The sequence below is a fragment of the Neopsephotus bourkii genome, unplaced genomic scaffold, assembly GCF_033783945.1.
Source record: "Neopsephotus bourkii isolate Nb327-2 ecotype Australia unplaced genomic scaffold, CSIRO-AGI_Nbou_v1 NB_940, whole genome shotgun sequence".
Classification (NCBI taxonomy): Eukaryota; Metazoa; Chordata; class Aves; order Psittaciformes; family Psittacidae; genus Neopsephotus; species Neopsephotus bourkii.
The window spans coordinates 82624-99262 of NW_026901434.1; the positions used below are offsets into that span (position 1 = coordinate 82624).

At 58.4% G+C, this 16639-nt stretch overlaps 2 protein-coding genes across 2 annotated transcripts; one reads left to right on the forward strand and one right to left on the reverse strand.

The window, feature by feature from the left end:
• Positions 1-152: 152 nt before the first annotated feature.
• CUNH16orf96 (chromosome unknown C16orf96 homolog) lies at positions 153-7509 on the forward strand. The gene is made up of 13 exons (XM_061358153.1): positions 153-536; positions 3094-3198; positions 3502-3582; positions 4059-4115; positions 4234-4341; positions 5003-5113; positions 5285-5449; positions 5675-5790; positions 6016-6078; positions 6169-6258; positions 6351-6453; positions 6586-6943; positions 7066-7509. The coding sequence occupies exons 1-13, from the start codon at positions 228-230 to the stop codon at positions 7146-7148; spliced, it is 1749 nt and encodes a 582-aa protein (XP_061214137.1). The 5' UTR covers positions 153-227; the 3' UTR covers positions 7149-7509.
• A 693-nt stretch (positions 7510-8202) lies between these two features.
• UBALD1 (UBA like domain containing 1) lies at positions 8203-16135 on the reverse strand. The gene is made up of 3 exons (XM_061358146.1): positions 15861-16135; positions 10337-10396; positions 8203-9333 (listed from the first exon to the last, which is right to left on the reverse strand). Exons 1-3 carry the CDS (start codon positions 15966-15968, stop codon positions 9013-9015), a joined length of 489 nt encoding a protein of 162 aa, XP_061214130.1. The 5' UTR covers positions 15969-16135; the 3' UTR covers positions 8203-9012.
• Positions 16136-16639: the final 504 nt, after the last annotated feature.

Below are 16639 nucleotides of genomic sequence, written 5' to 3' on the forward strand. Positions count from 1 at the left end.
GCTTCTGACGCGGGGCCGCTCGCGGCCGGGTCCGCAGCCTACAGCCCCCAGCGGAGCGCGGCCTGCTCCCCCGCGCCAGGCCGCACCGGGCCAAGCCTGCTCCCAGCGCCAGGCCGCACCGGGAAGGGGCCTAGTCCCGTCGTTCTCCCCCCGGCAGACTGGCCGAGGACGGGGACAGAACGCCGGGGCCATCGCCAGGTAACGTCCCCTGTGACCTCATAGACGGGATGCCACCAGCGGCCACGGCCCGAGGCCCCCCTCGGGCGACCGAAGGCAACATGAGTCTCACCATCACGCTGGCGGACGTGGCCTCCAGCGTAGCCAACGGCGGCAGCACCCAGGTCGGCAGGCTATGTGTCCTCCTGCCCGGGCCCCCGGGGCACATCCGGCTACAGGAGGGCGGGCAGGAGGAGGCGGGTCTCTCTCAGCCGCCGGTGGGCCGCCCTGGCGAGACCCTGGACACCGCAGGCACCGAGGAGCAGCAAATGGCACAGCTGAACAGGAGAATAGAAGTGGTTGAGGAGGGGATGACGAAGGTGAGAAGCCATCCTCAGGATGGTGCTCGGCCTCGGCAGGGCACCAGTCACGTTGACACACTGCTGCTGATTGATAGCGGAATAGACTTCACAACTTGGTTAAAGTTGTAAAGTAGGTATGCTTTATTCAGCTGAAGACGCACGGGGGATTGGTCCTCCAAAAGGCATGCGCACTTCAGTGCCGTTTTCCTTCTACATTTATCCTGTAAAGTTGTACATATGTATTAGGTTGCACAATACGCCTATACATATTTATATTCTATCCCCGCTTCATATTATAATGAGCTAAAAGGCTCTCCACGCATGCTCAGTGCCTCCTGGTGGTCTTGGGCAGGGGTCTTCAGATGAAGTAAGTAGTCTTCCTCTTGTGGGTAGGGGTCTTCAAGATGAAGTAAACGAGTCTGCCTCAGGCTTGAACTTTTTACCTCTGGTCCTCACGCATGCTCTTTAGGAGCTGGATGGGTCTGGTCTATGTCCAACTGGTTTAATGAGCTGTTCATTAGGAGGTTCTATCCTGGTACTGCCTGATAAGGCATCTGCTGAGCTTGTCAAACAAGCTATAACTTAAGCAGTACCCCCTTGTACAACCCCCCTCTGTACATTTTGTCTAACCCCCTTGTACACCCCCCTTTACACAATAGGCCACATCAGTTTCACTGATGTCTTGCTGGTTGTGCCCTACAGTGTCACAGCACAGTGTTCCCAATGGTCCTGGTCAGCATGGCGTCCTGCCTTGCGCAGTGTCCTGTCCTACACAAGCACCCTGCCCTGTGTGGTGTCCTGACTTTGCCTTGTACTGCGCTACCCGATACACTGCTGTGGGTGGCATCCTGCCCCACACAGTGACTTGCTCTACACTGTTAACATGTCCATGTGATGAAAACACTGGCTCAGGATCAGGGAGCCCGGCAAAGCATGCTCCAGTGGCCCCAGATTCACTATGGGTACTAATTAAAGAGCAGTGTTTTAACACAGCCACTGGGCAAAGGTGGTTTTGGTCACTTCTCACCTGCTCCTGGGACTTCAGTGGTACTTGCTCTGAGATTAAAGTCTGTTGGGTCCCATCCTGCCCTGGCAACTGTGCTTGGGGGGCTGTGGTAGCCCTAGATTGTTCTTTCTTTTTCCCTCCCTTTTTCCCTTTCCACTTTCCCTTTTTCCTTTTTTACTTTTCCCTTTTCCCTTCCATTTTCCTTCTCCTTCCCTTTCTTTTCCCTTTCCTTTTTCCCCTTTTTTCCTTTTCCCCTTTCCTTTTTTCCTCTTTCCCCTTTCTCTTTTCCTCCTTCCCCTTTCGTGTCTCCCCTGTGCCTTTTCCCTTTCCCTTTATCTTTGCCTTTTCCTTGTTTTGCCTTTATCTTCCCCTTCCATTCCTTTCCCTTCCATACAGTGAGCGTCTGAGCTGTGAGTGACAGCAGTGCTGCCTTGCAGACAGGCTTTTCCCACTCCAAGGCAGGATCCTGTGGGAGACATCGCCACTGCACAAGTTCAAGCTATTTGGCTGTTCAGGTTTAGGCTCTGAGTGGGGAGCACAACATGTAACATCAATGCCATCTTCATGGCTTGTGCCACACGTTTCAGTGCAAGGATGAGTTGTGCCCTGCTGTTGTCTTCATAGGCAGCATGTGGGGCCAGTCCACAGCAAACCCTTTACTGCCTGTGAGACCTGGCAACCCCTGTGCAGTCCCAACTCACATGTTGTGACCTTGGCTTAGAACACAAGCACAGAGAAAAGGGAAAAGGCTGCAGCACTTACCCAGGGTGAGGCACTGGTGCTGAGGCACCTGTCCTCTCTGAACGTCTTTCACTTCAGTTTGGCAGAGCTCTATGGGCATGGCTGTGGGATGGACAGATGGCTGATGCTGACAGCTCTATTGGGCCTAAGACATCCCCAAGCTCCAGTCTTCACTGTGCACTGCTTAGATTCCTGTTGTTCCATGTCTCCCAGAGCCTGTGGGGACCCAGCATCACTGATCAAATGTCGTGGTTTAACCCCATCCAGACAGCTTGTTCACCCACTCCCCCCCTCTTCCTGCCCTCCCCCTACTCCTGGAGGGACGGAGAGGAGAATCAGAAAGAATGCAACTCCTATGGGTTGAGATAAGAACAGTTTAGTAACTAAGGTATAACACAAATCACTACTGCTACCACCAATAATAGTAATGCTAAAGGAAATAACAAGGGAAGAGAATACAACACCTCATCACCAGCTGACCGATAACTCACCCCCCCAGCCCGACCAAGCACCGACCGATACCTCCTCCAACCCTGAAGTCCCCCTAGCCCTTCTGGGTAACTCCCAGTTACCTCCTGGGCATGACGTGCTGTGGTATGGAATACCTCTTTGGTCAGTTTGGGTCAGGTGTCCTGTCTCTGCTTCCTCCCGGCTTCCCTCCTCCCTGGCAGAGCATGAGGCCCACAAAGTCCTTGGCCAAACCAAAACATCATTGTTTTCAGCTCTGTTCCCAGCCCGAAAGTCAAAACACAGCACTGCACCAGCTACCAAGAAAGAGAAAAATGACTGCCACTGCTAAACCCAGGACACCAAACCTGTGTTTCCCAGGTAATGGACATGCTGCAAGATGTGCTCACCTCCATCTGCTCCCTGAAAACCACCTTCAAGGGCTTCGAGGAAGAGCTACATCTCCTGAAGAACAATTTCCACAAGGTGTATGCACAGAGCTGGGACAGTTGCTGAAGGGCTCTCAGCAGAGTGGTTGGGCTCCCTGGGCACCTGCACGCATGGTGAGGGTGCACAGAGTGACATGGATGAGGTCTGGAGCTTGAGCTCCCTCCCATCCCGAGGCCAAGCCGGGAGATGGGGGATCTGCCCTGGGGCCCAGGGGTTTCAGATAGACACTGCCCAAAGCCACGGCTGGGCACTGCTGGTCCCTGCCTGTCACTGCTGATGGCTGATTCTCACCATTCCCAGCCCTTGGAGATGCTGAACCCGTGATGCCTCTGTTAACAGGCTGGTCTGGAAGAGATGCAAGAGGTGTCAGTGCAGCAGGATGAGTACAGCCACATCCTGCAGAGCATCCTGGACCAACTGGTGAGTGGGGGGAGCCCTGGCAGATGGGCTGGGAGCAAGCATCTTTGGCACTATGTGCAGAGACTCAGCACCCAGACCCTGGGACTGTCCCCAGGCTGTCCAGGGCCAGGCTTTCACAAATCCTCATGGGAAATGCCCTCAAGCCTCCCAAAGGCTTCCCTGGCTGCTGCAACCTGCCTGGGCAAACATCTGGCCCCACAAAGGTTCTTCTGGCAGTGTCTGTGTCATCTTCCCACCAGAGCACAGACACCCATCTGCTGGTGCCCTGGTATCCTGGTCACCTACACTGTTTTTGTCCCTCCTGCAGTGCCAGGAGGATTTAACCTTCTAGATTGAGGCCCTGGGAGGCATGCAGTGCTGGAGATGGGATGGCACTGGGGGTGGTGGCAGGGTTTGGAATCTGCCTCCCCATCCCAGGGGCTGTCCAGGCTCTCTGCTCCCAGAGCAGGGTGAAAAGCTGATTTATCTGTTTGCAGGTGGAGGTGCGTCAGGAGCTGTGCTGGAACTCTCTCCACAGAATGCCCACTGGTGAGGTGCGTGTCGATTCCCAGGTGCCAAGCTCCTTTATTGAGGGCTGGCAGCGTTCCTTGGCTCTGGAATGGCATGGGGCTCTTCTCTCTCCCCTAAACCTCAGGGGCTGTTTCATTTCAGAAGCCCTCCAGCTGGGAGCTCAGTCCTGAAGCCTCACAGGAGCTGGGCCAAGAAGCCTCATGCAGGCTCAGCTGGATGCTGGAACAGCATGAGACTGTGAAAACCCCTGTCAGTCACCATGAGAGCCAGCTCCAGCAACGTGGTGCGCACTGACATCCCCACCATGCTGGGCCACCATTCTGGGTTGTGCAGCCAGACCTTTGCCAGCACTGGTGGACGGCAGCACCATACTCAGCCATCCCATCTGGGTTCCCAAACCACTGCAGCCCCCCATCCCTCTGCCTTGCTCCCAGCCACACTGGCATGGCTGGTGGGAACCAGCCTATGACATCCTAGTGCTGGCCAAATGTGGGTCCTGGCAACAGTGTTGGAGGGACTCCACAGCCATTAAACAACCTTAGGTTTGAGATGGTGGTGTGCTGGGGGCCTGCAGGAGCCAGCACTGCTAGGAGCAAAGCTTTGGTATCTGTTTTCAGCAGAGTCAATGACCTTGGAGGACATTGCTGTCTGACTGGAAAAGGTGCTGAGTGAGATAAAACACCATCAGGATGGAGCAGACAAGGTGCTCAGCTGCCCAGCCTGGGGTGGGGACACAGTGCCTGAGGACCTGGGAGCTGCAGCCCCACACTCTGCTTGCCAGGGACAGACTGGGGTATCTTTCAGGATGCCTTCACTAGCCACTCACTGGGGCCTCCCATAAGCATCCTTACCTGACCCAGGTCCTGTATCCACCCTGTTTCTCACTGAGGGCCACATTTGTCCTCCCCAGGGCCTGGATTTTGGCAGGGAGATGCTGGGCCAGGTGAGACAACTGCAGAAGCAATGCACAAGGCTGCAGGAAGCTGCGGAGCAGCTGTGGGGTGACAACGAGGACACCCAGGTGAGCACTCAGTGGGTGGCTGGGGGCATGTGGTAGTTGGTGGTGGATCACCCAGCCATGAGAATGGTGCTGCTGGAGCAGGGCTTGGGTGTTGTGAGTAAGCAAAGGCATGCAGGGATGGTGGCAGGGCTGGGGGTGCACAGGGGATTGCTGTCACCATGCCCTCCTCAGAAAGCAGAAAAGGCTGCACTGAAGACCAAAGCGAACCAGGAGGAGCTGCAACATGCCATGGTCCAGCTGAGTGAGATGATGCAGAACCTACTTCACAGGATGTCCCAGATGGACCAGGACACACAGAATGCCCTAGAGAAGCTCCTTAATGAGATGGACTCCAAGGTAGAAGTGTCACCCAGAGGGTGGTAGGCATAGAAGGATGCATGAGGCCAGGGAGCACATCCCTGTGTGGGGAGGGTGAGCTGTCAATCTACCAACACCAGTAAATTATAATCCTTGCGTCATGGTTGATCCTGTGTCCCAGTGTGTCCCCAGTGTCCCTCAGGGGCAGCAACATCCCTAGAAATAGGTCTTGTGTTCTAACGAGCTCCCCTGCCCTCCCTGCAGCTGGACCATGCGGCACTGGCTCCCCTGCAGGAACAGCTGGAGCAGGTGAGAGGGCTCATCCAACAATGCCTCTGCCAAGGACCCTGCAATGCTGGCCGTGCTGCTGGCTTCAAGAGGTGAGGGCTGCTGCGTCCCCTCCTATCCCACTCCATCCCATCCCACCTTGTTCCCTTCCACCGTCTCCTGCACTGCCCCAACCCCTCCCATGCTGTCCCATCCTCTGCTACTGTCTCATCCAGACACTCTGTGTCCCACCCTGGCAAGGGGTGCTGGCCACCCATGGGACCTCACGCCATCCCTGGGTTGCTGGCAGAGCACTAACAGCTGTACCTGTGTTGCAGGCAGCTCTCTGGTCCAGCAAAGTGCATCTCCTGCAACGGACTCCTGGCCATGGCCCCAGCACCGTGAGTGCTGTGCATCCCCCAGGACAGACCCCCACTTGTGTGTCCGCTAGAGACCACTGCCTGACTTGGCCTTCATATCCTCACCTGCAGGCCCTTGGTGACCATCCGAAAGACGAGCCAGTTCCTCCAGCCCCAGCCAGCCAGCACCTCCAACTGCCTGGTACAGCAGCTGCCGGAGAGGTGAGGCTTGCCAGGCACCACTGGTCCCCTCCTTCTCCCTTTGGGGTTTCTCTCCCTGGGCAGGGAGCACTTACATTACCCTTCCTGACTAGGGCCAGCCAGGGCCCTGGAAGTTCTGCCAGGCTACTCTCCACCTCCACCTCCCTCATCACCGTCTGTCCCTGCGGTCACCCAGCAGACTTCATCTGCAATAACGTAAGCTACTCATCCACGTGTCCCTGTTCTCTGGAAACCCACTGAGCCCACCTGTACTGGCATGGCAGGAGTGCTGCAGGCTGGGCACAGCCTCAGGGTACCTCCGATCTCATCAGCTGCTCTTCCCCCTAGAGAGAAGTGGATATTTTGGGCACCAATGGGGTCATCTACAAGGGCAGGCTGAACTCACTGGGTACCAACAGGACTGCCACCATGGGCAAGGACTTCCCACGTAGGGGATCAGCCCTGGGACAGCGCATGAGCTCTGGCCAGGCTGTGCAGCCACATGAATGTCCCACTGTCAGCACCTGGGATGGTGCTGTGCCGCTCTGTGGCAAAAGCATCAGCAGCCACTCATCTCCCTGTGCTAACAGTGCCTCTGCTTCTCACCTTGAAACAACAAAGAGCCCGCAAGCCCGCACCCGGCACACCACAGAGAAGACGGTCCACATCCCCAAGTATGGCAGCCACTATGTGTCCCCATACTCACGTGAGTGCCCCTCCTGTGTGTCCCCTGGGCCACCAAGGCCACATGGCCCCAGCCTGCTGCTGAATGCTCCCTGAGAGGCTCCCAGGGGTGTCATGCCCCATTCAAGGCTTTCTGCTTTGCAGGTGCCGCCATGCAGATGAAGACAAGCTCTCTGGGGGGCCGGCGGCAGACTGCCATGGGCAGAGGCAGCACTTCTGGTATCTGAGCTGGCCAGGGGCTGTGAAATTGTATGGGGATCTGGGGAGTGGATGGGCAACACCAGGGACTCGGGGAATGGCTGGGGTGAGTGCCACACTGCCCTGGCAGCTGCTGTTTGGATGGGGTAATACTGCAGACCATAAAGATGCTGGCTCCTCCGTTGCCTCTCCTGTGCAGTTCCTAGGCTAGTGGGGGCACGAGACCTCCTTGGGCTCGGTGACCACAGCCAGATGCTTTTGGGCTGTGCTATATGCCCATGAGCTCTCTCTCATCAGTCAGATGTCCAAGTGCATGGTCTGGGCCTGGGTTTTAGAGTCACAGAACGGTCTGAGTTGGAAGAGACCTTAAAGCTCATCTAGTTCTGTTCTAACCCTATGCCACAGACAGGGACACTTTCCACTAGACCAGGTTGCTCAAAGCCCAGTCCTACGGCTCCTGGTGGCGCTGGTCCAGCCACAGCACTGAGGCACACAGATGCAGCACAGCCCCATTCAGGGAAGCTCACAAGGGCCAGCACCAGCTCCAGCCCAGGTGAAACCATCACTCCTACCGTGTTTATTTTAGCAACACAAATAAGAGATTGAAATTAATTACTGACTGGTGAGCACAGGGATGCAGCCTCATGGGGACAGGGCTCAGCAGGGAGAGCAACTCCATGGGACTTGGCCCATCATCCAGTATACACGGAATAAGAGCCAGGTTACAGCAAGACACCCAGGATCTGTGGATGACCCGCAGGGAACCTGAGCTATCGCTGCAGCCCTGCCATCAGCCCAGCCCTACTCCTTGGTGGGGTCTCGCACCCACAGCTGATGTGGTGGGGCACATCTGGGCTGGCTTCTGCTGGGGCTGAGCACTGGCATGCAACTGGCCAAAGGTGGCTGACAGTCACTGCAGGCTGGGACAGGCTGTGGAGCAGCACACAGCACAATGCAGCCAGCCCCAGCTCAGAGGCACAGCACGCACAGAGCCACTCAGAGAGGAGATCCTGAAACATCCCAAGGCCAGGCTAGCCTTTCCCTGCATCCCACTACTGCTGCAAACGAAGCAAGGACACAGGGTTCAAAGCAGAAGAGCGTGTATTGCAAGCGGCTGCGGCGTGTCCAGAGGGACTTCCAGCCACTGGGAGAAAAGAACAGAGGGGTTAAAAACATCCCAGTCTCTAGGGTTACACTTGTGTCATGCAAACAGCCCCAGGCAAACCCCATCCCAGGAGGGCAGGGGAGGATGCACTGGCCCAGCCGGGCCACCATGGGTCACCCCCTGCTCTGCACTGTCTGGGCTGGATGAGAGGCCAGACGCCTCCCCAGGAGCTGGTGTCCCCCAGCCCTGCTCACCAGCGAGCACGGCGCATGTGGGGCAAAGGCTGCAGCCGAACAGGGGCAGCCCTTGCTCTCTCCAGCCCTTACAAAAAGTTGTGTGGGGTGTCTGTGTCTGCCCTCCGCCTGCTCGAGTGGGGCCAAGGGATGGGGGGAAACACTCAGGCACAATCCACTCTGCCCAGTGAGGTGGCCCAGGGGACTATGAAGAAGGGACCTCCTCTGTAAACGTCACTCGCATGCAAACTCCAGTGTCCCAAAAGAGGAGGGGGGGCACTCTCTCCCTGAGCCCACAGCGGCAGCAGGGTCCCAGGTAGAGGGCAGCACCAGTCCTGTGTCCCACGCAGCCTCCTGCTGTCTCTGGGGAGCTCTGTTCAGCTCGAGGACATGTAAAAACTACTTCAAACCAAACCCATGCAAGGCAGCTATTTGCTCGTGTGTCTCTGTGGCTGCCAGAGGCCCGGCAGCAGAGTTCCTCTCCTCTTCGGGGAGGGGGGGAAAATAGATATTTATATGCAGGGGTCCCCGCCGCATTCGCTCTCCGCCGCGGCCTCATCTCTCTGCTTCCATGGTCACGTTGGCCTTCTGTTCTGCTGTGGCCTGCTGCGAGACGGCGGCTGGCCAGCCCGAGGGCTGCGCCGCGGTGGCCGGAGTCCACATGCTCTGCTGCTGGCCGGGGGGCGAAGCCGTGGGCCAGGCAGGGTTGAAGGCCCCGTGCTGGGGCAGAGGTGGGGCTGGGGGTGGTGGGGAGGTTGCCATGGAGGCCACGGGGCTACTGCTGTTGAAGCTCTCGGAGGCCTTGAGGCGGGAGAACATGGTGAGGGCATCGGGGAAGTTGGGCGGCGTGGCCGGCGTGTTGGCAGGAGTGCACATCTGCAGGAAGGAGACACAGCATCAGGCATGAGGGAGTCCCCACCATTGCCTCCCATCAGGGCCCAGCGCAAGACCCCTCTGCCCCCACTGCTGTGGCTCAGAGGGCCCCTGGGCCTGTGCTCTGCTGACAACATTGCTCACAAGCAGCAGTTATTAATGCTGTGGTGAGAGCTCCTGTCAAAAGGGCACGGATCGGAGCTGCCTGCCCCCCTCCTGCACTGACGCAGGGACCCCTCAACTCCACAGCTCACTGGTGCTACCCTGGACCTGCAGCTTTCTGGCTCAGCTGCCACCTCACGGGAGACTGGGCACACTCAGGGCCATCAGGCACTTGCTCTGCACACTTACTGCATGCTCCATATCCCCAGTTGTCCTGGAGAGTTAAATGAGACCACAGCAGCCAGCAAATCCCTAAGACAGATCTGCCCAAACAGATTATGGGCTGCCATGTCCTGAGAGTTAAGGGACCAAGTTTAGGATTAGTTGGCAGGCAGCACCCACATGCATGCACGCTCTCTTCTGTTTACACACATCAGCACACTGCACACACTGTGCTGGAGGCCTGCTCCAGCTCAGTCGCTCCAGCAAGCACAGGAGGACTCAGGAGCATCTGGGCTGCAGAGTGGGAAGCATGCATGTATCTGCATGTGTGTTTACACACCTTACAGGGGGGCAGTGCTCCAGGCTCCCCTGGGCTCTCTCTGCCATGTTGGGCCTGGACTGGACCATTGGCCATGCCCAAAGCACCCTCCATGAGACGTCCCCCCCAAGGAGCAGCCCCAACCATGCTGTCCCACTGTGTAGGACAGGCTATGCCACCCCTATTCGCTCTCCAGGAAAACCCTCCTTGGCAGGCAGCTCTGGCTGGCCAGACCTCCCTGCCTGCTCTACTGGGGCTGTGAAGCGGCGAGCTGGGCAGAGCTGGGCATCGGCAACAGGCAGAAGCACCGGCCAGCTGGTGCTCTGCCTCGGGCGGATGCTGCAGAGGTGGGAAATCACTTACCATCTGATGGTGGTGGCTGTAGGGGATGTTTGTTTCTTGGAAAAAAGCACTGAGAGCAGTCTGAAAAACAAAAAAGAACACGATGTTAGCACCAGCACACCAACTGAGCACCCACCTCATCCCTGTGCACAACAGCAGGGCTTTGCAACACCCCAAAGATGATCCAAAACAGGCCCTGTGGGCTGGACCATGCCCGCAGCCCCCATGCCTGCATAGGAGAGTGCTGCACAGAGCTGCTCCCGCATCCCCAAGCAGGGACCCATGCCTGCTGTGGGCCTGCACTATGGCGATCAGCAATCACACCTATTTGGGATCACTGTGCTCATCCCAAAGGGCATTTCACAGCTCACAACGATGCTCTGCAACCACTGTGCACAGGGAGAGGAGGGGAATGAAATCCAAACCCAGCAGGAACCAATTACATGCATGTCCTTAACAGGAGGAGATCACAGTCATAAATATTCACACTGGGAAATCCCCAGGACTGGAGCTGCAACAGACAGCCCACCCCATACACCAGTGCATTTCCAATCCAGCTGCAGGCAGGGTATGGTTAGGACTGACATCACTTCAGTCAGCTTCCAGTTAAGACCAGTAATAACCTGGTAAATATGTCACATGCCACAGGCATGTGAGAGGACAAGCAGGGAGGGAACACTGGGAACACAGGCTGCCCAGGAGGGCAAACACCCAGCCCAGGTCTGGGAAGAGCAGAGGCAGCCGGTTCTTTGGGGGCACAGGAGATTGGGCTGACACAGGACCGGTGAAGGTGAAGCTGATGCCTCTTCAGAGCTAGAAAACAATGGTTTTATTTGGTTGTAGATCAGAGTTGATAGAAATGTTAAGAGAAGTGGTTTGGATTTGGTTTTGGTTGGAGGAAAAGCCCCATCCAACCTTCCCCTTGCACCCTGCAGGTCTACAAGGCAGGATACAAGGCACAGAGCTGCAGCCAGGCACTGCCACACCACCCAAGAGTTACCCAAGGGGGTTACCCAAGCTGCTAACAAGTAAAACACAGACAAACCTAGAAAAAGCAGGGGCAGGTTGTATTAAACCCTGCGCATGCAGCAGCCACAGTCCTGCCACCACACACTGTCCTGTGTCACACACAGGGACAGGATGAACGACAGCAAGGCAGACCAACTTGTTGATCCAATGGAAAACTTCTGACCCAAACACCAGGCTCACAGTCCCTGGGAAGGTGAAGGGGCTGTGCCTGCACCACTGGGGAGCTGGAGAGCTGGGGCTGGCCATTGGGAAAGGTGTTTATGGTTTCCTGGCTGAGCAGTGGTCAACCATCAGACAGACCAGGTGGCAGGGAGCAGTATCTGCAAACAACAATCCAGACCTGGGTGGAGAAGCAACTGCTGCTGCAGAGACAGGCAGCTCCCAACCCTCGGGGAGAGTGTACAACAGCTGGGATGAGGAAGCTCTCCCCTGCAAAAGCTGTGCTTCTTTGTCTGCGTTAAATAATGTAGTACCTGAACCTTGCACCCAGCCAGGCTATGGTCAGAGAGCCCTCAGCACCCTCCGGCAAGGCCCACCGGGTTTCAGCAGCAGCCATACAGCAGGAATTGGGTCTGTGGCCCTGGAGACCAGCTCTTTGAACATGCACTGTCTAAGAATCAAGATAATGTCTAAGGAGACATGGACATTTCTGAGGCAGCAATACCTCCACCCTGTTACCCTTCGTCCTGGGTGAGGTCTGATGTCAACACCAACGGCCCTGTCACTCAGACAAGAAAGGATCCTGATAAGAAAGGGGGGTAACAGCAAACAGGAAGCACGGACAGAGGTGTGGGCACAGCCAGATACCGTAAGCTGATTAAATCTGTTCTGTGTTCCTGTTCTCCAAGTGGCCTCATATCTGGGATTGTGCCATCAGCAGACAGGGACAGAGAAGGTCCCCACTGTTCGCCTGAGCTGCCCACCAATCCCTGCTGATGCTGGGATGAAAGCTGTGACGTGCATGGAGGAAGCACTCCACCATCACAGGCCCCTCTGCCTAAAACCCTGTGTCTCCTCCCGTTCATCTGCCCCTTTCCAAGCACGGCAGAAGCAAATCCTCTGCTCATTGCCCAACGGAAAAGCTGCCACCTACCCAGGGACCCAGGACCTGCAGCAGTCCCACCCCAAGCAGGAGAGCGGCCCCTTGGTGGTGGCACAGGGACACACATGTCCCCAAAGCTGCTGATGCTTCCTGGTCTCCAGCCAGCATCACAAGTGCTCGGGTAACTGGTGCCACAGCAAAGCCAATTAATGCTCCTCAGCTCTGACCCTGCACCAAAGGCCCCATCACCCATGTCACCCTGAGTGTGAGACAGACACACTCCCTGGCCACACTCTGCAGGGGACCGGGCCACTGTGTGTCCCCCCCAAGGATACAAACCAGGAGCTCTACCTGAGGCAGATCACAGAGACCCTGCAGGGTGCGAGGCACATGTGGTGACCCCATGTCACCGGATAGCTGCAGGGGCTGGAGGGGAGATCAGTGCAAGGAGACCTGGGTGCTGCAGAGAACACGCTCAGCCTGGAGGAGCAGGACACCAGCCCTCTGCAGCCACTCAGATGGAATGCCAGGTGCTGTCTGATCCCCTGCCCAAGCTGCACTTGAGCCTACTCCATCTCGACTGCGTGTGTGAGCTGCAGCCACTGCCAGCAGAGGGGATCAGGCAGAAGAGAGCCCATGGTGCCAGAGCAGCCCTGGGGACACCTTGCCCTTGAGCCACGAAGAAAAGGGAAAGGAAAGGAGCTCAGTGAAACACAAGTACATCAGAAGAGGAAGTGGAAATCCAACCACAGACACACCAAGCAGAGCCAGGCACCTGCTCCTCCTCTTCTTCCCCACACACAATCTCACCACACTGAACAGAGACACTGAGCACCAGGAAAAAGGAAGGAATGGGTGGTTTTTCTCTTATCCTTCCCAAGCAGTCCCAGCAGCAATCAGTTTATAACAAAGCTGCATAATACTCTTCTACCTGAGACGGAGCCCAAGGCACCACAATGCAAACTCCGAAATGTCTCCCTGGTAGCCTGCTGGGTTTCAGGTACCTCCTGCACTCCCTGGCTTCTTCCAAAAAGCCAGCACCCGCGGCCCTGGGGGCCGAGTGCCAGCCTTCACCCAGAGACACTCCAAGTTGCTTTCTTTGGCCTATAAACCTGTCCCTGCCATCAGCCATGGCACTGCTCCAGCAGCTGGAGGGCTGGGATGGCCATTCCTGCTGGCACCCACCACTGCTGTCCCTGGAAGCACAGCAGGACTCATGGTGCTGCAAGAGAAAGCCTGTCCTGGGTCCCTATGAACCAGTGTTGTGGCGAGTGGAACAGGTAACCCACACAGTACCCATGTTCCCCAGGGACAGAAAGGATGCAAAATGAACAGCTTTCTTGTCGAGCCCCAGAGCATGGTACAGGCTCTGATCAGTTCACTTACCAAGCACAGCAAACCCTCTGCAGCCCCCACTAGTCACAACAGCCCCAAAGCACCACAAGCCCAGGAAAGCGGGTCCAAAACACCAGGATCCCACCAGCCTGAAGTGTTTCACAGTGGCCTCCCTCTTGCTCCTGCCAGTGACCCAGCACCTTGTGAAATACCACAAGCAGCAAGCAGGACACGTGCCCAGGTTGGAAAGGTCCTGGGCAGGACAGATGGACACCAGGAGTGCCCCAGCTAGGGCGGATGCACACTGCTGGGAGTACCCAACTCCTGCTGTTTTGTCACCGGGCCATCCAGCTTGCCTCAGCTCCACTGTGCAGATCACCCCACTCCATGGTGGTCTTACAGACAGGAGCAACATCCTCAGGGTGCCAATGTGAGGAGACTGCTAATTTACACTGCCTTCACTCACACTGAACTTGCCTGAACTCCACCAGTTTACACTGGCTGCAGACGCAGGCCAGCAGCATATGGGTACTACACAGAGAAACAAAAGCCTTGGAGCATCGCAAGCAGGAGGTGGGAGCAGGCTGCAGCCGGGAGACACCACCTCCCCAGCGCAGCTCCCCGAAGGCGGCATGCCCAGCGGCCATTTTGCAGAGGGAATTATCTGACCGTTGCACCAAAAGTGAGTGGGAACATGGTAACTGCTCACTGCAGCGTTTGTTTACAGCCCAGCTTCCTCTGAGTCATGTGAGCGGCGGGCCAGCAGGAGACGGCCGTTCGTACTTGCGCAACTCGCCAAACGGTGGCAAAGTTCTGCAGAGCCTTTGGGGAGAAAAGCTGCAACTTTTGTCAGCCGTTTCCCAGCACTTCTGCGACACGCGCGGCCGGGGTGGAAGCGGATCCCGCCCGTCCCAGGGGGCCGCTGTCAAGCTGTATTAGTAAACAAAACCCCGAGCACGTTACGCATGCAACACATCCACCGCCAACGGTGCTCCCGGCAGCGGGCCGCGGTAGTAAACGGGCACGACAGAGGGGAACACCAGCTCGGCGTTCCCTCTCGCTCCCGGCCACACATGGCTTGGCTTCGAATGCCTCCTGGCCTCTCATGTAGCATCTGGGAATGCTATCAGCATACGCAGATCGCATGGCGATGAACTGCCTTCCACGCCTGATCCATCCGACACACCGCGTTCCAGAACAAGCCCCCGAGTGAGGCCCTGCCAGCAGAGCTCGCACCCACCCGCGGTGCTGCGGGAGGGGTGCCCCAGGCACAGGGACAGACACAAACTGAACCTCCCGATCTCCACACCGACGCAGACCTCCTTCTGCATCACAAAACATGCATGACAAAGGTGCCATTAGCATCATACCCACCAGCTCCAGACTACAGAGCTGCTGGGGCTGCACGAGGAAAACCCAATCCTATTTCGAAGGAGCTCTGCTTGCTAAGGCCGCGGTGCCGCCTGCTCTCCAGCTCGGGGCTCTCTGGAGGCACAGAGCACCGGGACAGGCCGCGGGGCGCTCCCCACCGCGGCGTTAAACCCTGTCAATACCCTGGAGCATCCTGCCTGCGAGCAAGAGGAAAAGGCGTCTGGAGCCAGGAAGGCTTTGACCTACAAAGTCTCCTCTCCCACGGCTCCCGAGGACTGACTCCCAGGACAGGGGCGTGGAAACGGCTGGGACGGGGATTTCCAGCGCACGGACCCGCACGGGAGGCTCGGAGCGGGTCCGGAGGAAGGGGCCGTGGCCACGCTGGGCACCCCCGGGTTCCCCCGCCCCGCACCCACCCGCGCGCGCGCCGCCTCTCCCCGCCCCTCGCGCGGGGGGCCCACGCGCGCTCGGCGCGCCCCACGCGCACGCAACGCGGCACGCTCGCAAATCCCCCGCCTCACACGTCCCCGTGTCGTGTCCCCCCCCCCCCGCGGGCCCACGCCACGTGCCGGCCGCTGCGCTGGGAGCGGGGATATGAGAGTGCTGGGGGGCAGACACACACACACACACACACACACGCACACACACACACACGGGCACAGGCACAGGCAACGGCGCGGCCCACGCTCATCGCGCTGCACGAACACACCCTCTCGGCCCCAAGCGCTCGGCGGGGACCGGGTCCCAGTCCCGGGGCGGCGTCCTCACCTCGAACTGCCAATGGGCCGCCTGCAGCAGCTGCTTGGCCTGGTCGGCGGCACAGCCGGCCGCCAGCACGAACTGGTTGATCATCACCTGGTGCTTGAGCTCGTCCATGGCCCCGGCCCCCAGCCGCCCGCCGCCGCGCCCAGCCCGCCGCACCGCCCCCCTCTCTCACGGCGCCGCCACCATGGCGGAGCCGGCGCGGCTCACGCCAATGTTTACTGGGCACTGACTCACGGCGCCCGGCGAGCCCCGCCGTCGGCCGCCAGGGGCGGGGCGGGGACGGGCGGGTCGTGGGGGGCCGCTGGGAGTTGTAGTTCCCGCCCGCCACCTCGCCGCACCGCCGCTCCTCCTCCCGGACTACAACTCCCATCAGCCCCCGCAGTGTTTGCGGAGCGGCCTCCGGGCGCCGGAGCGCTTTGAGTGACTCGCCACGCCGACCAACCGTCACCCGCAGCTTGCTGGTACCTGACCGTATATGGTCAACAACGCCGCTGCCACCAATGAGAGGGCTGCAGGGGCGGGCCGCGGCCGGGGCGGGCCGGGTCACGTGGGCGGGCGGGTGGGGGGCTGCGGGTGGTGTTTACAGTCGGCCGCGTGCGGTTTCCTGTTGACGTGAGGGGAGCGGCCGCGGCGCGCTGAGGGGGGAGGGGAGGTAACAGCAGCGGCGGGGCCCGAGCCCCGGTAACGTTTAACCGGGCGGCACCGGTATGTGCGCATCCCGCCGCCCCTGCGTTGCGCTACTCTTCGAGGCCTGTCCGGGCCCGTCGCGGCTGCCTCAGGCC